General features: G+C 42.5%; 1 protein-coding gene across 4 annotated transcripts in view; it reads left to right on the forward strand.

Moving 5' to 3' along the window:
- Window positions 1–25,208, forward strand: part of si:ch211-51h4.2 (uncharacterized) — a 299,094-nt gene that overhangs the window by 162,816 nt on the left and 111,070 nt on the right. For all 4 annotated transcript variants that reach the window (XM_048542917.2, XM_048542918.2, XM_048542919.2 and 1 more), the window contains 3 exons: window positions 5,659–5,717; window positions 6,702–6,766; window positions 23,244–23,384. In XM_048542917.2, the coding sequence (XP_048398874.1) occupies window positions 5,659–5,717; window positions 6,702–6,766; window positions 23,244–23,384 (265 nt within the window). The remainder of the gene's footprint in view (window positions 1–5,658; window positions 5,718–6,701; window positions 6,767–23,243; window positions 23,385–25,208) is intronic.

Below are 25,208 nucleotides of genomic sequence, written 5' to 3' on the forward strand. Positions count from 1 at the left end.
ATTTCTCATCCATGTGGCTGTGGGCTTGCCTCTGAATTTTAAGCTATTGGCAGGACTACCATCTCCACGTAAAATTGCACCCAAGATTTTTAATAAACTTCACACATCAGTATGATTTTAATATCGATATATTGATTAGATTAGATTCCCCACAGTGTGGAAACAGGCCCTTCGGCCTAGCAAGTCCACACCGCCTATTGAAGCATCCCACCCAGACCCATCCCCCTATAACCCATAAACACCCCTGAACACTACAGGCAATTTAGCATGGCCGATCCATCTAACCTGTATATCTTTGGACAATGGGAGAAAAACAGAGCACCCGGAGGAAACCCACGCAGACACGGGGAGAATGTGCAAACTCCACACAGACAGTCACCCGAGGGTGGAATTGAACCTAGGTCCCTGGCGCTTTGAGGCTGCAGTGCTAACCACTGAGCCATCGTGCTGCCCCTAAGGAAGGAATCAAGAATCATTTTTTCTTTAAAATTCATAGTTGGTAAAGTTTATATAAGGTGCAAACTAATTCATATGCTGTTACTTGACATCTGTTAATTGTGACTTAAGTCATCTCATTCTCCTCTCTTCTAACCTCCAGCGAAAACAAGCCCAGTTGTTTCATATTTCATCATTAGACAACTGGCTCATTCCAGCTATGAAACTAGTAAATTTCCTCTTCAGTGCATTTCCATTGAAATGTAGAAGGTAGGAGCAGGAAGAGGCCATTTAGACCTACAAGCCTGCTCCACAATTCATCACGGTCATGGCTGATTATCCAACTCCGTAGCTTAATCCTCTTTTCTCCCCATAACCTTTGATCCCATTCGCCCCAAGTGCTATATCTAGCCACCTCTTGAATACATTCAATATTTTGGCATTAACTGCTTCCTGTGGTTTGAATTCTACAGGCTCACCACTCTTTGGGTGAAGAAATGTCTCCTCTTCTCCGTCCTAGATGGTCTATCCCAAATCCTCATTCTGTGACCCCAGATACTGGACACACCTATCATTGGGAACATCGTCCCTGCATCTACCCTGTTTAGTCCTGTTAGAATTTTATAAGTCTCTGAGATCTCCCTTCATTCATCAGAACTCAAGTGAAAACAATCTTAACCTAATCAATCTGTCTTCATACGAAAGTCCAGCTATCCCTGGAATCAGCCTGGTAAACCTTCGCTGCACTCTGTTGAGAGCAAGAGCATCCTTCCTCAGAAAAGGAGACCAAAACTGCACACAGTATTCTAGATGTGGCCTCACCCAAGGTCCTTTATAACTGCGCCAATACATCCCTCCTCCTGGATCCGAAACCTCTCGCAGTGAAGGCCAACATACCATTTGCCTTCTTTATCACCCGCATGCTTACCTTCAGCGACTGGTGCACAAGGACACCCAGGTCCCACTACGCATTCCCCTCTCCCAATTTACAGCCGTTCAGGTAAAAATCTGCCTTCTTGTTTATGCTTCCAAAGTGAATAACCTCACATTTATCCAAATTATATTGTGTCTGCTATTGATTTGCCCACTCACCCAATCTGTCGAGATCATGCTGAGGGATATCTGCATCCTCATCACACTTCACCCTTCTACCCAACTTGGTATCATCTGCAGACTTTGAGATGATACATTTTGTTCTCTCACCCAAATCATTAATATATATTGTGAATAGCTGGGGTCCCAGCACTGATCCCTGTGGCAGCCCACTCATTACTGCCTACCTATTTGAAAAGGACCCATTAATTCCTACTCCTTGTTTCCTCTCTGCCACCCATTTCCTATCCATTTCAATGCACTTCCCCCATTACCAATCTTGCACAATGATCTCTTGTGCAGGACTTCGTCAAACACTTTCTAAAAGTACAAACATACCACATCGACTGCCCCCCACTGACTTTGTCAACATTACTGATTATACCTTCATCAAAGTTGAATAGATTTGTCAAGCATGATTTCCTCTTCATAAATCCATGCTGATTCTGTCTGATCCTGCCACTACTTTCTAAATGTTCTGATATAAAGTCCTTGATAATGGATGTGAGACTTTTCCCCACTAATGATGTTAGGCTCACTGGTGTATAATTCCCTGTTTTCTCTCTACCTCCCTTTTTGAGTATTGGAGTGACGTTAACTATTCTCCAATCTGCAGGGGGACTGTTCCAGAGTCTACAGAATCCTAGAGGTTGACTACCAATCCATCCACTATTTCTAGAACCACTTCCTTTCATACTATATTTTCCCCTTCTTAATCAATCTCTTGGTCCTTCTTTGCTGAAGTTTAAACTGGTCCCAGTCCTCAGACGTATTACTTCTCTTGGCCAATCTGCCTGCTTCTTCCTTGAATTGGAAACTATCTTTAATTTCCTTTGTAAGATGTGGATTGGCCCTCTTAGGCATTTTGTTCTAGTGCCAGACAGGAATAAACAGTTGTTGCAGTTCCCCCATGCATTCCTTGAATGTTTGCCATTGCCTATCCACTGTCATACCTTTAACTCTCCCCAATCTATCAACGCCAACTCATGCCTCAAATCTTCAGTAGTTTCCTTTATTAAGATTTAGCATCCTAGTCTCTGAATCAACTATCTCACTCGCCATCTTGTTAAAAAAAATTCTACATTGTTATGGTTGCTCTTTCTGAAGGCGTCTTGCACAGCTAGATTGGCAATGATTCCCTTCTCATTACACAGTACCCAGTCTAAGATGGCCTGCTGTTTAGTTGATTCCTTCACATATCAGTCAAGAAAACTATCCCGTATACACTCCAGGAATTCCTCCTCTCTGGCATTAGGGATAATTTGATTTTTCCAATCTGTGAGCAGATTAAAATCACCCATGATCACCAATATTCCCTTATCACATGTATTTCTAATTTCCTGTTTACTGCCATTCCCAACATTACCACTGCAGTTGGGGGCCTATATATGACACCCACAAATGTTTTTTGCCCCTTGGTATCTCTTAACTTTACCCATATAGACTCCATGTTCTCAAAGCTAATTCCCTTTCTCATTATTGTGTTAATTTCCTGTTTAACCAGCAATGCCGCTCCACCACTTTTTTGCCTTTTTGCCTGTCCTTCCTAAGTACTGAATACTCTGGGACATTCACTTCCCGTCCCTGGTCACCCAGCAGCTGTGTCTCCATAATCCCAATGATATCACACCTGTTTACATCTATCTGCACAAGTCGTTCATTCACTTTACTGCAAATGCTCCATAAAGGCACAAAGCTGTTAAGCTTATCTTTTCAACACTGTTTGTCCTTCTTATTTTTCTCAATAGCTCTGTTTGAATTTTGTCCTGGGTTTCTCTGCCTCTCACTTTTCTTTTTCCCTTTTCTATCTTTTGTTTCTGTCCCTGCTCCCTCCTAGGTTCCAACCCCCTGGCATATTAGTTTAAACCCTCCCCAGCCGCTCTAGCGAACACTCTCCCACGACATCAGTCCCAGTCCTGCCCAGGTCTAACCCGTCCAATTTGTACAGGTCCCACCTTCCCCCAGAACCAGTGCCAATGCAACAGAATTTTGAGATCCTCCCCCCAGTGTAGTCTTTTCAGCCATGTTTTCATCTGATATATCCTGTCATTTCTACAAAAACTAGCATGTGGCACCAGTAGTAATCCTGAGATTGGTACCTTTCAAGGTATGATTTCATAACTTTCCTCCTGGCTCCCTGTGTTACGTTTTAGGACCTCATCCCTTTTTTTCCTGAATGCTGTTTTGCACTGATGTGAACCACGACCGCTGACGGTTCACCATCCCCCTCCAGAATGTCCTGTATCCGCTCTGAAATATCCTAGCACCAGGGAGGCAACACACCATCCTGGACTCTCGTTTGCGGCCACAGAAATGCTTGTTTATTCCCCTCACAATCGAGTCCCCTATAACTATTGCCCAGGAACAATTTTTACCCCTCCCCTCTGCAGCAGAGCCAACGGCGGTGCAGAGAGTTTGGCTGCTGATCACCTTACAATAGAAAGGATGTTATTAAACTGGAAAGAGCACAGAAGAACTTTACAAAGATGTTGCCAGGACTTAAGGAATTGAGTTATAGGGAGAGGTTGGACATGCTAGGAATTTTTTTCTTTAGAGCATAGGAGACCGATGGGGGATCTTTATAGAAGTATGTAAGATCATGACAGGCATGGATAGCGTGAATGCACTCAGTCTTTTTCCCAGGGTTGGGGAATTGATGATCAGGGTACATCAGTTTAAGGTAATAGGGGAAAGAATGCATGGGAACATGGGGTAACTTTTTTACACAGAGGGCAGTACGCATAGGGAATGAGCTGCCAGTGGAAATAGTTGAGGCAGGTACATAACAACATTTAAAAGACATTTGGATAAATACATGGATAGGAAAGATTAGAAGTTCAGGGAAATGGGCTCAGCGTAGATAGACATCTTGGTTGGCATGGACCAGTTTGAGGCTATGGGCCTGTCTCTGTCCAATAGGACTCTGTGACTCTAAGACTCTATAACTAAAGTTTAATATCCTTATGTTTATGTTCAATTTGTCTTGCAATAAAATATTGAGTTCCACTAGCCATCTTAGTCCATTGCTGTATTTATATGCTAGTCCTTTACAACTAGCACATTGGAATACGTAGATCCCTTTGTACCTTGGAGTCCTGCAGTTATACCATCTTCACAGCAAGCTTTCCTACCTAACTTTTTATTTGGAAATTTAGCTATGGTGCCTCTGATCTGGCCATCTATATCATGGATATAAATTGTAAGAAGCTGAACAGAAACACCTGTGGAATCCTACTCATTCCATCCAGCCAATCTGAAGAAGATCTGTTTGTTGATAGAATCTTGCCCGCTACAACAAGAGCTTCTCGTAGTAAACCTTTAAGTGGAACCGTGTCAAATGCTATGTGAAAATCCCAGTACAGTACATAAACAGGATCCCCTTTGCCCACTGAGTATGTCACTTGCTCAAAGAATTCCAATATATTAGTTAAACATGATTCCCCTTTCACAAAACCATACCTACACTTGCCAATTACCTTGAGTTTTTCAAAGTGCCCAGTTATTATCTCCTTAATGAATGATTCAAACACCTTAAGATGCCAAGCCTATAGTTTTTTGTTTTCTGCCTCTCTCTCCCATTTTGAATTCAAGTATTATTTTGCTACTTCCCAGTCTTTGGAGCATTTCCAGAATCTAATGACTTTTGGAAAATTAACAACAACACATCTACTACCCCATTCATAATTTCTATTAAGGATGAAGCCGAGAGGCTCCTGAACCTCACAACTCCATCTTTCAGTCAGTACCACTTGCCCAGTGATGCCAAGTGCCCAGTACCCTGTACACATCATAAGACACGGAGTTGCATATTGCAAATAGCCACCCATGAACATAGGCAAGTCCTTCCACCATTCATACAGCCATTGTAGCATTGCCCAGTGTGTTAGCAATCCAATATTATTTCCATGTTGTTAAGCTGATTACATCAGGCTGGGCACCTGAAGTCAGTTCTAATAATAATCTGTATAACTAGACAGTTTTAGTTTAATATTCATTTTAAATTAATTCAGTGAAGTCAGTGGACATTCGTTAGTCTTGAATTTGAATTTATTAATTGCTTTTTACCTTATCAAGCACTAATTAAGCCAATAACTTCTCACACATATCACATGTGCTTTTTGTTTCCCCTAGGAGGTATTGTAAATGTGATGCCAATGCTTTTCTCTGAGATTTCACAAAACAGGTCCCAGGTAAGATTTAAGTTTATTTAAATATATTTTCGGGACAGGAAGTCTTTGCTTTTCCATTTTTGTTATACATAATAGTTAGCAGTCTGTTTTATTACATGTGATAATTTGGAAAATTTAAGAACTGATATTGTGACATCCAGTGTATTCATCATACACAAAATTATTTTATTGTTTATCATTTATATTGAAATTCAGATACCTCAGCCATGAAAATATTATATTAACTTGAAACAAAATATTAATTCCAGATTTGTTTTTAAAAGCTGTTGTGTTTTACTTTTTAAATTGTAACTTGCCTGTATTAGATTTTTATGCAATAAATTCAAAACCGCACAAGGTATGATTTGTGATTGTAAATTGATGACCAATTTTTGGATGATTAACCTATGCCAGATGGCAGATCTAATTCACTGTGCTACAATTCCCACCATGGTTAGGGCCCTGAATCCGTCTCAACTACATCAGAGATTGGTACCAGCAGTTCAATCACATCCATATCAGCCATGTAACTAACTGAGCCAACAGACCCTTCAAAGATTCAGAGGTTCTGTGGCCAGGTGCACTTTTACACTCTTGTTTTTGTCTGGAGCTACGGATAGTGACGAAAGAGGCTTCAATTTTTTTTTTCTTCTTAATTGGCATATGTTAGAGTGATTTATCAGTTGATACTTAACATGTTCGGCCACATTATGAATTCACCTTCCTCAGGCGTCAAGGCCTGGAATGGAACTTGAACCAGAACATCTAGTTCAGAGACAGGGGCTGTACCAAAGACATTGCCACGGCATCACAAGACATCCGGTTTGATAAATAATTAATGATTATTTCTTTTTTCATATTAAAATTGCATCTTGTATTACATCCTAATCTATCTTGTTAACATGCAGGGCATAAACCCATATTGCCATCATACTCACATCTTTGGGAAAATGTCTTGTGCTTAATTTTACATGAGATAAAATGTTCTTTTTTTTCTTGTATAAGATAATGTGGTTCCGCCGATCTGTTACTGGAGGACTTACTACTTGTGCTATACTGAACATTCTCTGGTAGGTTTTCAAATACATGCTGTGTGAAGCAGAAATGGTTGACTTTTTATTTTGATTCCTGAAAGTTGCACAGTCCCACCAGTTTGTGCTGAGCCTTGCTGCAGTATTGTAGCAAGCCTGAGATGGAAGTGTTGGACAGGGAACGCGGTGGTGTTTTGAAGTGGCATTTGCAAGCTCAGGATTATTTTAGCAGACAGAATGTAGATGTTCCAAAAAGTGGTTGCCCAGTCTGCCTTTTGTCTCTCCAGGGAGAACAATTTCTGAACAATCACTAAACTTCTCCAGGGAGCAAAATCTCTAAATTTGCAGGTGATACTAAGGTAGGAAGAATAGCAAATTGAGGATGACGCTAAGAACGTTAACAAGTGGGCCAAATGAGCAGACCCCTGGTGGATGAATTTCAGCACCGAGCAAGATGAGGTAATGCATTTTGGTCGAAGAAACATAGAGAGACAATACAGGCTCAATAGTACAACTTTGAGGGGAGGGAACTTGAGGTTCACGTGCTTGATTCTCTGAGGGTGGCCAGGCAAGTTGAAAGGGTTATTGTCAAGACTTGTAGCATCCTTGGGTTTATAAATAGAGGCATAAGAGTATAAAAGCAAGAAATAGATGCTGACACCTCATAGGTGGTCAGAGCACATTTGGTGTAATATGTTTGGTTCTGCACACCTTTTATTTCAGGAAGAAAAAACTAGAGAAATTGGGCTTATTCTTCTTTGAACAGAGGTGATCTCATTGAGGTGTTCAAAATTATGACCAAATTTCATAGGGTAAAGAAGGATATTCTGTCTCTACTATTTAGTATGTTAGAAATTAAGGGCCACAATTTCAAGATTGTCAGCAAGAGAGTTAGGAGCAAGATGAGGAAAAACTTCTTTATTCAGAGAGTTGTTAGTATTTGGAATGTGCTGCCTGGGAGACTGGTGGAGGCAGATTCCATATAAGGTTTCAAAAGAGGGTTGGATATATATTTGAAAGTGATGAAGTCAGACGGCTACGGAGATGGGGTTGGAGAGTGAACTAACTGGGTAGCTCTTTCGGGAGCTACTACAGACACAATGGGTCAAGTGACCTCTTCCTGTACTGTAAAATCCTATGATATATAATTCTGTAGAGAGGAGACCATATTATGACCAGCGAGTACAGTAGACTAGATTGAGTGAAGTGCAGGTAAATCGCTGCTTCACCTGGAAAGTGTGTCTGGAGTGGGAGGGAAATTTGAATATTGTGCAAATTAATATTTACTTTATCTGAAAGGCTTGTGTGTGACAAATGAGTCCTCCAGTTACATTCTGTGTTCTGTTCTAGACTCCAAAATTGTTGCACAGTTTCTAGTTCATTCCTGATATGGAGCACCACTAGAGGTTGGCTCATGTACTTTTAATTATACAGTTTTGTAATTCACTCACTATTCAGATGAGCCACAGTTAATTCATTCTCACTTGTCCTCATAAAAGTAGTCTGTGGCACAGTCAAGATCCTGTAATTGTTTTCAGCATTTGCAGGTGATTAGATTTTCTGTTTTTACCAGCAGTTGTTAAAAGACAGGGATTGTTATCGCTGAATATCATTTTTAGAAATGACATTTTCATTGTATTTTGAAAGACCTTTTCAGTTCATCCATATTTACTAGCAGCATTTATCTGTCATTTATTAAAGTCACTTCAAAATGACTTCAATTGGTCACATGTAGATGATGCCAGGATCTCATGCCACAGTAGACGTTCTCTGATATTAAGCATAGATTTTAATTAGAACTGGTAGTATTTTCTTTCATGTGCATATTAAGTTGCACAGAGCATAGATCAATGGATAATCTTGTCTTAATGTTGCAAGGTCAATTTGAATTTCGTGCAGAATGATAATTTACTTACACAAGGGTTGTGCAAATGTAATAGATGAGTACTGCAGTTATGAAAACGAAAGGCTGGATGGGCTCCAGCAGCACTCACCTTCCATTATGAATGTATTGCCATGTACAATGACTCTGAAAAGAAACCAGAAATTATAATTTGTCAAGGTAGTGATTACAGGTGTTGATTTTACATTTTCTCATCAGTCACTTTCCACATACTGCATTTTATGTCTTTACATAGAACATAGAACATAGAACATAGAACAGTACAGCACAGAACAGGCCCTTCAGCCCACAATGTTGTGCCGACCATTGATCCTCATGTGTGCACCCTCAAATTTCTGTGACCATATACATGTCCAGCAGTCTCTTAAATGACCCCAATGACCTTGCTTCCACAACTGCTGCTGGCAACGCATTCCATGCTCTCACAACTCTCTGCGTAAAGAACCTGCCTCTGACATCCCCTCTATACTTTCCACCAACCAGCTTAAAACTATGACCCCTCGTGCTAGCCATTTCTGCCCTGGGAAATAGTCTCTGGCTATCAACTCTATCTATGCCTCTCATTATCTTGTATACCTCAATTAGGTCCCCTCTCCTCCTCCTTTTCTCCAATGAAAAGAGACCGAGCTCAGTCAACCTCTCTGCATAAGATAAGCCCTCCAGTCCAGGCAGCATCCTGGTAAACCTCCTCTGAACCCTCTCCAAAGCATCCACATCTTTCCTATAATAGGGCGACCAGAACTGGACGCAGTATTCCAAGTGCGGTCTAACCAAAGTTTTATAGAGCTGCAACAAGATCTCACGACTCTTAAACTCAATCCCCCTGTTAATGAAAGCCAAAACACCATATGCTTTCTTAACAACCCTGTCCACTTGGGTGGCCATTTTAAGGGATCTACGTATCTGCACACCAAGATCCCTCTGTTCCTCCACGCTGCCAAGAATCCTATCCTTAATCCTGTACTCAGCTTTCAAATTCGACCTTCCAAAATGCATCACCTCGCATTTATCCAGGTTGAACTCCATCTGCCACCTCTCAGCCCACCTCTGCATCCTGTCAATGTCCCGCTGCAGCCTACAACAGCCCTCTACACTGTCAACGACACCTCCGACCTTTGTGTCGTCTGCAAACTTGCTGACCCATCCTTCAATTCCCTCGTCCAAGTCATTAATAAAAATTACAAACAGTAGAGGCCCAAGGACAGAGCCCTGTGGAACCCCACTCACCACTGACTTCCAGGCAGAATATTTTCCTTCCACTACCACTCGCTGTCTTCTGTTGGCCAGCCAATTCTGTATCCAAGCAGCTAAGTTCCCCTGTATCCCATTCCTCCTGACCTTCTGAATGAGCCTACCATGGGGAACCTTATCAAATGCCTTACTGAAGTCCATATACACCACATCCACAGCTCGACCCTCATCAACTTTTCTAGTCACATCCTCAAAAAACTCGATAAGGTTTGTAAGGCATGACCTACCCCTCACAAAGCCGTGTTGACTGTATTTGATCAAGCCATGCTCTTCCAGATGGTCATAAATCTTATCCCTCAGAATCCTTTCTAACACCTTGCAGACGACAGATGTGAGACTTACCGGTCTATAATTGCCGGGGATTTCCCTATTTCCTTTCTTGAAGAGAGGAATTACATTTGCCTCTCTCCAGTCCTCAGGTACGACTCCAGTGGAGAGCGAGAATGCAAAGATCTTCGCAAGTGGCGAAGCAATTGCATTTCTCGCTTCCCAAAGCAGCCGAGGACAAATCTGATCCGGGCCTGGCGACTTGTCAATCTTAATGTTTGACAAAATTTTCAGCACATCAGCTTCGTCTATCTCTATCCATTCCAGCATGCACACCTGCTCTTCAAAGGTTTCATTCACTACAAAGTTGGTTTCTTTCGTAAAGACAGAAGCAAAAAACTCATTTAGGGCTTCCCCTACCTCCTCAGGCTCCACACACAAGTTCCCTGTGCTATCCCTGATCGGCCCTACTCTTTCTTTGACCATTCTCTTATTCCTCACGTAAGTGTAAAATGCCTTTGTGTTTTCCCGGATTCCTTCTGCCAAGCCTTTCTCGTGCCCCCTCCTGGCTCTCCTCAGACCATTTTTGAGCTCCTTCCTTGCCTGCATGTAATCCTCTCTAGCTGAACTTGACCCTAGCTTCCTCCACCTTAGGTAAGCTACCTTCTTCCTTTTCACTAGAAGCTGCACCGCTCTCGTCATCCAAGGTTCCTTAATCTTACCCCTTCTTGCCTGTCTCAGAGGGACATATTTACTCATCACTCCCAACAACTGTTCCTTAAACCGAGGACTAACAGCATGCTGATACCATTAAACACATGTCAACAATAAGTGTACAAAATAATTCTTCAAGATTGTTCTCAAAACAACTTTTTATACGCAATACCTAGACTGAGTTTCAGTTTTAAGGCTATTTGAGCAATATACACAAACAACAACTATACCTGAGAAAATTAAGGATATGTTGTTAAAGGGGGTCATCTGCCATGAGCAGTTAAATTTAGACTTGTACAAGCACTTTGATCTGCATTGGTCGTTGTTGAGATTTTTCTGACTAACAATGAAATCTCATCTCTGTAAAAGGTGCCGTTTCTAATTAATGCTATGTAGCATCCTGGTCAGCCTGTCATCCAGATTGGACACATAATTAATAATTTATTTTCCACCTCAATCTATTACTGTGATTCTGGTTCTGACCTCCTTTCTAGATATAATCTCGTACAAAACCAGTTGTTAGAAATGTCAGTGACCTCTTCCACACCAAATAGATCTTCCAACCCTATGTACTTATCACTAAAACGGCATACATTCACCTCCATAACTTCATGTGTACCTGCTTTGTACCTCTGCCACTGAAATCCTCATCCCATTCTTGCCTCCAGATATAATTATTCCTATTTTTCTCTGGCTTAACTTTGTCTAGTCCACAGCTCTGATGCCTGTTCTTAACTCATGCCACATTCTAGTCATTTGCCACCCCTACAACTGTGAACCAACATCGATTGTCAGTCCCACAATGCCTTTGATTTAAAAATTCTAATTCTGTACCTTAATCCTTGTTTGCTGTCTGGTGAAACCATTTTAAGCTGTATACAAAGAAAAGGAAAATTTTAAATTTAAAATTGAGCCAGAGTTTTCAGTGCAGTGGGAGCCCAGTGATGAGCCTGAAAGTTGATGACAATCCCACCTGGGCATTTTTTGGGAACAGAGCCACATTTGACAGTGATTGGCCACTCATTAGGTGCTCGTTGGCTGGGCAACTGGTTGGTAATGCAGAGTGATAACTACAACATGAATTCATATCCTGCACCAGCTGAGGCTACTACGAAGGACTCTCCTTCTCAAACACTCTCCTCATATTCAGGTTAAACCACTGCAGTCATTTCTCTGTAATGAGAGAGCAGCTCTCTGGTACAGTGGCACTCTGACAACTTTACCCTGAATGAGTTGTTATCTGACCTCCTGTTTATTTCAAGCGTGAGAACCTGTCTCCAAAAGCTGCTGGTAAATTGAAGAGCTGGCAGCTCAGTAACCACAACGGTGATTTCTGCTGGCGTTGTATTTAGCAGAAAGAAAACCATAAAAGTAAGGATCTGGTGAGTGGAGTCTAGAATCTGAGTCCAATCAGGTAGATCCTGGTGATGAAGGTTGGGCATTCGGTGACGATGGGTCTGTGGCTGCCATTGTAATGGCAATGCCCATGGATGGGGAAGAGTAAGTGTGGTTGTGGAATGGCTACCACAGGTCATAGATTTGTCTGATTTAGAATTGCCACTGTTCAGATACTGTAGGGAGGATTTCACAGCTTACTAGGTGATTCCCTACACACCATAGAGGCCCCCACTCCCACAGCTGATAAAATGCCAGCAGCAGTGAAAAGTAACCCTTTGCATCTAGGTACAGTCATGTCTTTCACATATATAGAGGATTTATATTGAAAACACTAAGTTGGTTCTTCAGTTTTCCACCAGTAAGCCTAAAACCACCATCACAATTGGAAGTCTGAATTCCTTATCTGTAACGATTTGCGAATCTACCCAATAAACCTTTCCTTAGTATTTCCCCTATTGTGGTTCATTTTGCACAATTTTTTTTTATTCAAATCAAAGAGCTTTGTCTAGATCACTTGGCTGGACAGCTTATTAGTGATGTTAGTCACATGGGTTCAATTCACACACCAGCTGAGGTTCCATAAAGGCCTCTCCTTTTCAACCTTGCCTCTTACATGAGGCAGGCGATCCTGGGGCAAAGCCACTATCAGTCGTCCCTTTGTCTAATGAGACAGCGCACCCCTGTGGTCCGATAGAATGGCATCAGAATTCTATCTTCAATTCAGCTAAGCTGTCATTCAAGGAAGATTAAATCTACTACTCAGTTATCATATCTGATGTGAGACTCTAAATCATGTTATAACTGGTTAGAGACCAGTAACTTATTCCTTGTTTTGAAGTAGAAAAGCTGAAATTCTAATTTGTTCTCTTAGTTAGATTGATTTATTTCATTTAGGTTTATTTATTTGTGACATGTACTAAGAATGGAAATACATAAGTCCAGCAAAATGAGCACAAAGTCACCATTCACTGGTGCCCACTTGGTTTACGAAAACTAGAATTAAAAGATTTTAAACAAGAGCTATAAAGTAAGCAAGAAAAAAAGTCCAGATCTCGTGAGTTCCAAGTCCCATCTCCTCAATGGTGCTGGCACTGCTCCAAGGACACCCAGGAAGCTGGCATTGCCAACAGGCAAAAGGCCCGCTCTGGCTGCTGAACCGGCCTACTGATGATCCACTGCCGTCGGTTTGGCTTACGCTCGATCCACAATCACTGTAGGACAAGGCCCGCACGTTCAGCTCTTACTACGCAGCTCGCAGTCACGACCTGCCTCCTTTGGTAGGTTGTTAAAAGGGTAAGGGGTTGGGGGATAGAATTACTGCAGGGAGGAGAGAGAAGAAGAGAAAAAGAAAAGGAAAGGTAACTGGCGAGTAGAGTGGAGCTTCGAATGGAGCGACTTATTCTGCCCCCACCTTGCCGGCATAGTGAGGCACTTAACCAGGAGAAGAAGGCTACAAGATTCCGCAATTTTGAACCAACAAAATAAACTTTGTTAGATGAGCAAAATAATGTACATTATTTTATAAAAGTTATAATATAACATGTGGAATTTAATGTGAGGTGATTGAGTTAACAGACAAACTTTTGTTGAACACCTCACTGAGCAAATCAAATAGTACATGTGGCTGGGACAGATCCCACAAATTTCTAACCAACTCCAAGATGTCAGTGACGCCATAAGTCACCAAATCTCAATAAACCTTTGCCTTCTTCAGACTGGGTGTTCAAATCTTCATTTTCAAACATCTAGCTTCTGTATTTCCCTGAAACCAGCCAGACTCTGTCAGCAGCTGCACAAGTCCTGGCAAATCCACCCTTTCTCCAAGACCAAGTTCCCAGGATTCCTGAGGGTGCTTACAAGTATCCCGTTACCATCACCATTTCAACATTTTACCAAACTGTTAATATCACCAAGGTGACATTACCTGGGCTGAATTATTTCTCAGTTTCACTGAATAAATTGAATCCCGCAAAGTACTATCAGTCTCATTTGCAGCTGCACTGAAATGCCATCTTCCCTGAGAGATGTTAAACTCTCCATGGTTTCTGCATGTTCCAGAAACATGGAGCCAAAAGAAAATAGCCTTCACTAAGCCCCAGTGCTTTAGTTGCATGGAGCCTCTTGCTCCCCTCTGTCTGACTGACCCTTCAACTGTGATTTGGTGACCCTTCAATTGATCTGGGTGACCTATGAAAATCCTCACAACATGCCCCATCTTATTCTTAGGTAACATCAGGTACAATCAGTTGTAGTACTGGAAAGTTTAGTGTTCGAATGTTAAAATCCCCCAATAGCGTATTCTCCAGTGACTGGTTTAGGAATACAGGCACACAGCACACAGAAAAGGATTGGTAAGAGAAAATATCTTGTAGAACGTTACAGACTCCAGCTCCAAGTTCCATTCCATTTCATCTCATGTCACTAGGACTAGGATGTAGCCCTCTGCACATATGCTCAGTAGTTATACAAAAATAAATTCCATGGGGAACTGGTATGCAGATGCAAGTACTGTAAGGATGTAGTAGATTTAATAAACACTCAACACCTGTGATAACCTACATGCTCAAAAAGGTTTCGATCTCTTCTGGAAAACAATGGAAATTGGGCATTTTTCATAGAGGATGATTTAATCTTCACCGCCAATCACGTGCCGATGAAGAAAGTTGAAACTTCAGCTCATAGTGTACAATCTTCCCAGCTCCTAAACAATATGGTTACTGCAAAGTTGAGAGAATCACAATTGATTGGCAGAAAGGCAGTTTCTGCTGTCGAGAGCAGAAATTCCCATTTTCAAACAAAGTGTTGAATGCAGAGCTGAGATGAGATGTCTATCTTCATGCATTAGAACATATGACCATTCTTTCAACTTGGTGAAAGCTGCTCTTTGGTCTGCCTAAACTTTTTGGTCTTCCAGAGCAAGGAGTTGATTTAAACTGAGTGTTGCAGATTGACGCGTTTCAAGGTCTAGGACTACATGTTGAAGCATGTACCAAATTCTGGGACAGCTACAGCAATATACTGTGGGGAAAGACTACCATCTAAGTTCTTTCTGCTAAAGTATAATGGGGATCTGTTCAGTTGTCAGACCCTCCTTGTTGCTTCAAACGTAGATGTACGTAAATAAGAAATACCTTCTGCCTTGGAAACTGCAGAGACTGTCAGATGCAACATTTGCTTTTCTTAATATGCAAAGACTGTAGAGAACTGCTCTACTGCCTGTATATGTACATAAAGATTTTTTTTAGAATGAAATACATTTTTGTAGTAATAAAACAAACTGCAGGAAACTTCAGTGCTTTTAGGATTAGTGCCAGGCAGCAATAACATACAGCTGTTCATTCTGATCTCCTTGATGATTTCAAAGAATATTTTTAAAAGATCTTAGTGTCTTTTTGGTCTCGCAATGTTGTCCCTTCTGCAATGGTCATGACCCCTAAGACAATTGGTAGAACCGTTTAAGGGTCCTGAGACAACATACCCACCAGAGACCTGATGCATGCTTTCTAGTCTCGATAGGGAAGCAAAATAAAATTGTTGACTGAGGAGCAGTATGGCTGTCATCTGGTTAAAGCAGGTATGAACAGATGATTCAGAGATAATGGGAACTGCAGATGCTGGAGAATTCCAAGATAATAAAATGTGAGGCTGGATGAACACAGCAGGCCAAGCAGCATCTCAGGAGCACAAAAGCTGACGTTTCGGGCCTAGACCCTTCATCAGAGAGGGATGAAGGGTCTCTGATGAAGAGTCTAGGCCCGAAACGTCAGCCTTTGTGCTCCTGAGATGCTGCTTGGCCTGCTGTGTTCATCCAGCCTCACATTTTATTATCTATGAACAGATGATTGATTAGTGTTTCCAATATTATCTCCTGCAGCCTAGAATTACTGCAACATATAAATATTCAGGAAAACCATTTATGATTGTGTTTAAATTAAATCTGTCAATTATAACCATGAGTTGTAATAGGCTGTCAATTAAATATTGTGTTATAATTCAGCTGCCAGGATTACAATAAGAGTAGGTACATTTGCATTTTTCAATGTTAAAGCTTGACATAAAACACATCCAATATTGTGATTGTTAAATAATTCTGTGCTGCTCTGCAGATAACAACAGTCTGACGCAAATTAAGTATGTCACTAAAGAAAGAGAGCAGAATATGATCTAAGCTTGGGCCAGGTATTAATTAAAATTGATCCATCAAAACAGCACATTCCTCACCTTCCTGGACTCCAGCACATCCCTCACCTTCCTGGATCTCTCAGTCTCCATCTCAGGCAACCAGCTTGTAACTGATGTCCATTTCAAGTCAACGACTCCCACAGCTACCTAGAATACACCTCCTCCCACCCACCCTCCTGCAAAAATTCCATCCCCGATTCCCAATTCCTTTGCCTCCGCCGCATCTGCTCCCACGATGAGGCATTCCACTCCCGCGATGAGGCATTCCACTCCCGCACATCCCAGATGTCCAAGTTCTTCAAGGACCGCAACTTTCCCCCCACAGTGGTCGAGAACGCCCTTGACCGCGTGTCCCGCATTTCCCGCAACACATCCCTCACACCCCGCCTCCGCCAAAACCGCCCAAAGAGGATCCCCCTCGTTCTCACACACCACCCCACCAACCTCCGGATACAATGCATCATCCTCTGACACTTCCGCCATCTACAATCTGACGCCACCCCTGTCTGCTTTCCGGAGAGACCACTCTCTCCGTGACTCCCTTGTTCGCTCCACACTCCCCTCCAACCCCACCACTCCCGGCACCTTCCCCTGCAACCGCAGGAAATGCTACACTTGCCCCCACACCTCCTCCCTCACCCCTATGCCAGGCCCCAAGATGACTTTCCACATTAAGCAGACGTTCACCTGCACATCCGCCAATGTGGTATACTGCATCCTCTGTACCCGGTGTGGCTCCCTCTACATTGGGGAAACCAAGCGGAGGCTTGGGGACCGCTTTGCAGAACACCTCCGCTCGGTTCGCAATAAACAACTGCACCTCCCAGTCGCAAACTATTTCCACTCCCCCTCCCATTCTTTAGATGACATGTCCATCATGGGCCTCCTGCAGTGCCACAATGATGCCACCCGAAGGTTGCAGGAACAGCAACTCATATTCCGCTTGGGAACCCTGCAGCCCAATGGTATCAATGTGGACTTCACCAGCTTCACAATCTCCCCTTCCCCCACTGCATCCCAAAACCAGTCCAACCTGTCTCTGCCTCCCTAACCTGTTCTTCCTCTCACCCATCCCTTCCTCCCACCCCAAGCCGCACCTCCATCTCCTACCTACTAACCTCATCCCACCTCCTTGACCTGTCCGTCTTCCCTGGACCTATCCCCTCCCTACCTCCCCACCTGTACTCTCTCCACCTATCTTCTTTCCTCTCCATCTTCGGTCTGCCTCCCCCTCTCTCCCTATTTATTCCAGAAGCCTCTCCCCATCCCCCTCTCTGATGAAGGGTCTAGGCCTGAAACGTCAGCTTTTGTGCTCCTGAGATGCTGCTGGGCCTGCTGTGTTCATCCAGCCTCACATTTTATTGTCTTGGATTCTCCAGCATCTGCAGTTCCCATTATCACTCTCACTTGCTCAGATTGATTTGTTACTTCTTGAAACTATTTCAAAGAGAATAAAGTTGTCACTGAGTACAGTCATTGTAGTTTAATGTTAAAAATATTGGCATTGCTTCTCTGTTTGTCCTGTTATACAAGGCAGAATTTTCCCGACCAGATCGAGAAGGGGTTGAAGGTGGGGGTTGGGGCAGGAGAACAGTAATAGGAGAGATGTGTTGACACAGCTTCCAGATACATTACTGTGGTCGGGGAGATTTCACAGGGGTGGGCCAGGTTGTCGACCCGCTGCTGATCTTTCTAGCTGGGCAGCCAATTTAAATAATGAAAGCCCCAATTAGATCCAATCACTCAGGCTGGCTGCAATTTTGCTGGTGACAGAACTGCTCCCACACTGCCTCTGCACTGGGGAGATTCTCAGCTCGAGTGAGAATGGCTTCCCTGCGGCAGGATGGGCTGGACCTTTGGACCCACCATGGCCCACAGGAAAGAAGACCTACCTGTGTGACCCCAGCAATTCCTCTGAGTGGGCTGTCTTCTCCATTTTCATTGCCAGCTCCCCCTGAAAGGTATCACTGTTTTGACCTTATCTACATGCCTCACTTGGAGGTGGTGTTTGCTTCAAGATTCTAGAGCTGACGGCTGTAGTGACTAGATCACATTGCTTGCCTACCTGCCATCTTTAAACTAAAGGTGAGAGCTGTGTGACCAATTAAGAGACCATGTCCAGGAAACTTGCCAACCAACCTGACTCCTGATAAGCTTAGGCTTGTTTAGTTCTGATGTCAAAGCCTTAAGCACCATGGGAAAAATCCTATCTAGGGAATAAATAGCTTTTTTATTATGATCTTTTCTATTCAATTATCATATGTATTGATACTTAATTAGCATTGAAGTCAGTTAGCAACAATTGCACTTTATTTTTATCTAGAACGCTTAGGGTAGTTCCTAATAATAATGGTACAAAATTTCAGTTGAAATCTGTCACAGAGCTCGGAGAGATGATGGGGCTAGTGTCTGTTTTGCCACTTCAACTGACCAAAGATTAATGTAATTTCCAAGGAAGAAATGTTCTACCCCTCTGAATGCTGCTATTGTCCAGAGTAAACAAATCACGGGTTTTCTCAAAGTTAAAATGGATAAATGTTTATTGTTTAACACCCAAATGTACTTGCTACCATAGCCACTTGCACAATCAAACAGAAATACATACACTCAAAAACATGAGGTTACAAAACGTAGCATCTGTTGTCCTCTTACCTGATCTGGACCGCATGTGACTCCACACCCATAGTATTATGGTTGACTTTTAACTGCCTTTCAAACAGTTAGAGATACAAAAAAAATGATAGTCTGGCCAGTGACACCTGCATTTTGTGAATGAATAAGATAAAATGTTCACGCTGTTAAATTTCAAAGGTTGCTTGTTGAGCTTGTTTTCACTGATTACGCCTGGAAACAGTTTTTGATTCAGTGAAGAAGAGACTGGAGGTTTAGGAAGACAATTGCACTATGGTCTATTTCTTTCAGTAGCAGGTTTCTCACATTCCGCGTCAGTTGAGATGCAGTTGAAGCCTTGTAGTTAAATTTGGTCCAGTTCCTCCAATGAAGCGATCAGGCCCAACTTGAATTCTCTGCATACTGGTAGTTCTTATAGACTGGGTCTTGTTCCTTCACTGGCCTGGATCTTCTAACCTTGCAATTCCAGAAATGTGGCTTATTAAATGCCTGGAATGTAGTTTCTGCCAAGTGACCAGCATGGTCCCAACCTCAAATGGGTTTTGATGGCTAACTGATTGTTTAACAATAGAGTTCAAGTTACACCATTCACTTATCATCGTAACAGAAAAGGGCTTTTGTTTTAAATCACACAAATTTGCTGAATTTCAACTCCAAACCCGAAAAGTGTGTTAGCAATAATTGAGTTTTTTTTATCATTTGGAGAATGCGGGCATTTAAGAACAAGACTGGTTGATTGCATTTTTACTCACTCCTCAAAGGTATTCTCAAAAAATTGTTTGCATTTTAATGAGTTGCCCAGGCATGAAGTTTAGCTCAAGGGTTTATGTAGTTCAAAGGAAGCCCATCTGATACTGTTATGGAGTCCTAACTCCAAAATCCGTGCTCAATATTTTCTTTGAGATAGAGGACATATTTTCTTTGTACCAAATACTGAAGACAGTACCACTAGCCAGGCTCTCTGGCAGAATTAGAGATGGTGGAGTTAATACTGAGAGGGAGGTGATGGTGTAGTGGTAATACCATTCGTCTACTCATCTGTGAATCCCAGATTAATGTTTTCTTGCCTGCATTCTGCAGGGACCATTCCCTCTGGTCCACACTTCCTTCACCCCCAACACCTCCCCACAGTCCCACAGCACCTTCCCCTGTAACCGACAAAGGTGCAACACCTGCCCACTTACCTCCTCCCTCCCCACTATCCAAGGGCCCAAACATACCTTACAGGTGAAGCAACTCTTCACCTGCACTTCCTAGAATCTAGATGACTTCATTTGCTGCTCACAATGTGGTCTCCTCTACGTTGGGGAAACAAAGCGTAGACTTGGCAACCACTTCGCAGAACATCTACGATCTGCTCACAAAGAAGATCCCGAGCCACTTGTCGCCTGCTACTTTAACGCACCACCCTGCTCCCTGGCCAACATCTCTGTTTCTGGCTTGCTGCAGTGTTCCAACGAAGCCCAATGCAAGCTGGAGGAACAACACCCCATTTTCCGCATGGGGACCCTGCAGCCCTGCGGACACAATATCAAGTTCAATAATTTTAGGGCTTAAATTCTCCCATGTCCCAGCCCCTACCCCACACACCATGCCTTGTTACCACATAGCCTGCCATTACACACCCCCTGTTGTTAGTCACTAACAGACCCCATTAACAACTATTCACCCTCCCAGCCTGATCATTACCAACACCTTTGTCTGTCCAACTGTCTTTGTCTCTTCAGGGTCTATCCTATGGTTTCCTCCCTAGTCCACCCACCTCCCTGTTTTCTGCACGTAAACTGACGTTTTCCCAGCCACCATCAGTTCTGAGGAAAGGCCACTGGACCCAAAATGTTAACTCTGTTTTCTCCTTCACAGATGCTGCCAGACCTGCTGAGCTTTTCCGGCAAATTTGTTTTTCTTCCAGGACAGATTGTTGGTGATCTTCACTCCCAAGAACTTGGCGCTCTCGACCATTTCCACTTTAGTACCATTGATGCAGAGAGGAGCATGCCCTCCACTCTGTTTCCTGAAGCCAATGACTAGCTCGTTCATTTTGCTGATGTTGATAGAGACTGTTGTCTCTACACCATGCTCTTTTGCACTCTCCTTCCTGTAATCCATCTCATCACTGACTGAGAACCAACCTACTGTGGGTAGAGGCGTCCGCAAACTTGTAAATGGAGTTGATGTGGATTTTGGCCACACAGTCATGTGTGTATTCAGTAAATATAATAGGGGGCTGAGTACGCAGACTTGTGAGGCACTGGTGTTGTGGATTATCATGGACCAGGTGTTGTGGTCTATCATTACTGACTGCAGTCTATCGGTCATGAAGCAAAGAATCCACTTATGGAGTGCGGAGCAGAGACAAGGTCTCGGAGTTTAGAGATGGCAGCAATGTAGTCACTAATTAGGAGGCTAACGTAGGTATCCTTGTTGTCCAGATGTTCCAGAGATGAGTGTAGGGCCAGGGAGACGGCATCTGCCATGGACCTGTTGCACCAGAAGGCAAACTGCAAGGGATCAAGGCAAGCTGGGAAGCCGGATTTGATGTGGTCCGTGACCAACCCTTCAGCTCCTCATAATTATTGATGTCAGAGCCACCAGATGGTTGTCATTAGGCACCACCTGAGTCACTTTCCATGACTTCACCCTGAAGAACAATCTAATGTATGGAGGTGACCAAACCTACAGTTGCATCCAGGGCTTTCTGGGTGGGTGAGTGATATCACTTCACTGACCTCTGTTCAAAGCGAGCATTGAGTGCATTGAGCTCATCGGGTAGTGATGTATTGTCACCTATGATTTGGGGAGGGAAGAAAAATGAAGGGCATTATTGCGCCCACTTTAGCAAATAACAAATGCATGGGCTGTCTTGTGGTGCAGTGTGGTGTCCCTACTCCTAGACTGAGGCCTGGGTTCAAGTCCCACCTGCTCTAGAGGTGTATACCAACATCTCTGAGCAGGTTGGTTTAGGAAAGTAAGTTTGTTTTTAAACCAAAAAATGATATGGCTCCCCCTCGCCCCGATCCATTTTGATTCAGCCTCTTCCCTCTCTCCCTACCAATCCCTCACTTTTGAGGGAGGTTTGCATTAATCATAATGGGCTTTGGTGGTAAATATCCAATTGATAATGGGTGTTTTACTGGTGGTGGTTGATTATTGTAGGGGGAAAGCCATTGACTCATATGTCTGAAGAAGGTCCAGGCCTGAAACGTCAGCCTTCCTGCTCCTCTGCTGCTTGGCCTGCTGTCTTCATCCAGCTCTACGCCTTGTTAGCTCGTATGTAAGAGCACTTTTGTATATGGAAAAAAGAACTTTCAGTTGGAAAACATAAGGTTATTTATTGATGGTGCTGAATAGATGAAAATTACCACAGGTGATTTGGTTGAAAAGCCATTCAATTGTGTGTGACAGTGCTTCTGGATATAAAAATAAAACCTCGTCCTTTACTGAGAGTGGTTAAAAGATGAAATGATCTGTTCAACAAATGGAAAGCTGGCAAGGGTGCGATGGCTTTTTTAAAATGAAATTTGATGGAAAGGAATGGATTTGTGTGTCCTTTTGGGGATGACTTGACACTGATCCCTAAAATGAATAGTCTTCAATTTAGTGCTTCCTTGGTCTCTCAAAACCTTACCGAACCTCCTTGACCCCTACCTCAGATGACCAATCCCTTCCCATCTGTAAAAGTCTGACATTACCACTCTCTAAATCTATATGACTCTTCTCCACGGGACACCTTACTGTCCAAGAAGTGTTTACTGCCCTTCGGTGCTGTGGGCATGGCTGGCAGCATTTCGGGATGAGTTTCCCGTCTCCCACCAGTAAACTGCCGATTATCAATAAGATATTTACCAGCAAAGCCCATTATGAATAATGCAAACCTCCCTCGAGTGTGGCATTGGTAGGGGGAGAGGGAAGATGCGAAATCAAACTGGGATCAGAGGGGGATGAATTGGGGCGAGGGGGAGCCATTCCATTTTGGGTTAGCTTGCCCATGTGTTTCATTTCTGTGGGGCAGTTTATGGTAAAGTCGGTTCATTGGATGGGACAAGAAATCTATCACTATCCCCTCCATCAACCATCATTAAAATTTAGGCTTTCGGAGTTTCAGGTGATTGTGATAAAATGACATTGTTTCACAATAGCTCATGAATCTTCTTTGCCTTTATCTGGTAGGTGTTGGGCAGTACTGGACATTGTTCCCCAGACATCTGCACGGAAAGTTCTATTTGATGGAGATTTGAATACCAGTGCGTTTGCTGCACATCATGTGGTCCCTGGCTACATAATGACCTACTCTAATATATCTTTGGAAGCGTGAGTAATCTTCAGTGCTTATTTTGTACAAATAATTGATAGCTGTTGGCAAATTGTCAAAAATATATTTTATCAAAAATGATATTGTAACTGTGTAATTTTGACTGACTGGCTGCAAGAAGTGTGTAAAACTAAGAGAGAAGCTTGCTTCCATGTCCCCACCTCCAGATTGTTGTTTCATTAATAGCTAATTCTGTTGATTTCTGGGTACCTTTTAAGCCACCATGTGGTGCAAATACTTCAAGTATTTTCTCTAAAGCTTTTTGTACATATAATTTTTGGAGCCCAGAGATTGTTGAAAATTTGTTTATTTTTATATAACATGCTTTGAAATTATAATGGATGAAGATCACAGCAAGTGTTTCTCAGAAAGTGTATGCATTATTTACTTTCTCATTAAATATACTGGAATTTATAGTCAAACGGTTGTCTATTAAAATGTTCATTGAACACAAGTCATTGAAATGTTAAAATATTTCTTATTTACGTAGTTACTCTTAGCACATCATCTGAAGTCACACCATGGGACGCAGTTGCTTTTTACTACAATCTCTCTTTATTCTTCTACCATCTCTATTTTTCAATCTGCTTGTCCAATGAGAAGTTTTTTTTTTAGCAATTATACATTGAAAAGACAGAAAACATTGTCTTCAGCTCCTGCCGCAGTGACTGCCTCTCCTTGGCCATTATATGTAAACTTTGTTTTATTTCAACTTGTGTTGAGCTTCCTATATCAAAACCTCTCCAACTCAGAGTTTACCTTTTTCACCTCTGTGTTATTAATCAGCTGCACTCCTCCTCAGTCCGTCTGCTGCTGAAACCTCCACCCTTGCTTTTCTTCACTACAGACTATTCCCAGTGGTTTCCCATCAATTACACTCCATAAACTTAAACTCAGCGAAATTTAACTGCCAGTATCCTAAGTCATACCAGGCCCCATTCGCTCATCTGTTCTTGTCAGCCTACTTTGATTCATGATGGAGTAACACTCAGATTGTAAAGATTTGGTCCTTATGTGCAATCTCTCCATGGTCTTAAGTTGATAAAATGTGAGGCTGGATGAACACAGCAGGCCAAGCAGCATCTCAGGAGCACAAAAGCTGACGTTTCGGGCCTAGACCCTCTCTGATGAAGGGTCTAGGCCTGAAACGTCAGCTTTTGTGCTCCTGAGATGCTGCTTGGCCTGCTGTGTTCATCCAGCCTCACATTTTATCATCTTGGAATCTCCAGCATCTGCAGTTCCCATTATCTCTCTCCATGGTCTTGTTTATTTCCATCTCAGCAACCTACTGCAGTTTAACAACACTGCAGTAATTTTATTTCCTCCATCGCATGCACTTGTGCATCGCCACCATTGGCAGCTATGTATTCTGTTGCCTAGAATTTAACCTGGAATTTGCTCTCTTAGCATCTCTTCAACTTTCTCTCCTCTTTTAAAATGCTCACTAAAATCTACCTCCTTGACCAGGCATTTTCATAAGACCTTGAATAGCTAACTTCTAAAACTTCTCTCAATTTACTAACAGATGGTATACTCATTTTCAATTAGTTTTTCAAGTGGGTTTTTCCGAATATGTACCTTTCTAAAACCTTCCCATTATAGCTGAGATACATACAATTACTGCCTCATCTCCATGACGATGGCCTGTTTTGTTTTGATGCACAAGGCTCCTTTACACTCCTGGAAGTGCCAATAATTGTGTGACCAGAAATCTGCTTAAGTTTTGTATTTTGAAGGATCAAGACTCATTGCTGTAAATGCAGTACTACAATGCCATCTGCAGAATGTGTCAGAAATGTGTTGTGAGTTAGTGTCTATCTTTT

This window comes from Stegostoma tigrinum, chromosome 14, assembly GCF_030684315.1.
Source record: "Stegostoma tigrinum isolate sSteTig4 chromosome 14, sSteTig4.hap1, whole genome shotgun sequence".
Classification (NCBI taxonomy): Eukaryota; Metazoa; Chordata; class Chondrichthyes; order Orectolobiformes; family Stegostomatidae; genus Stegostoma; species Stegostoma tigrinum.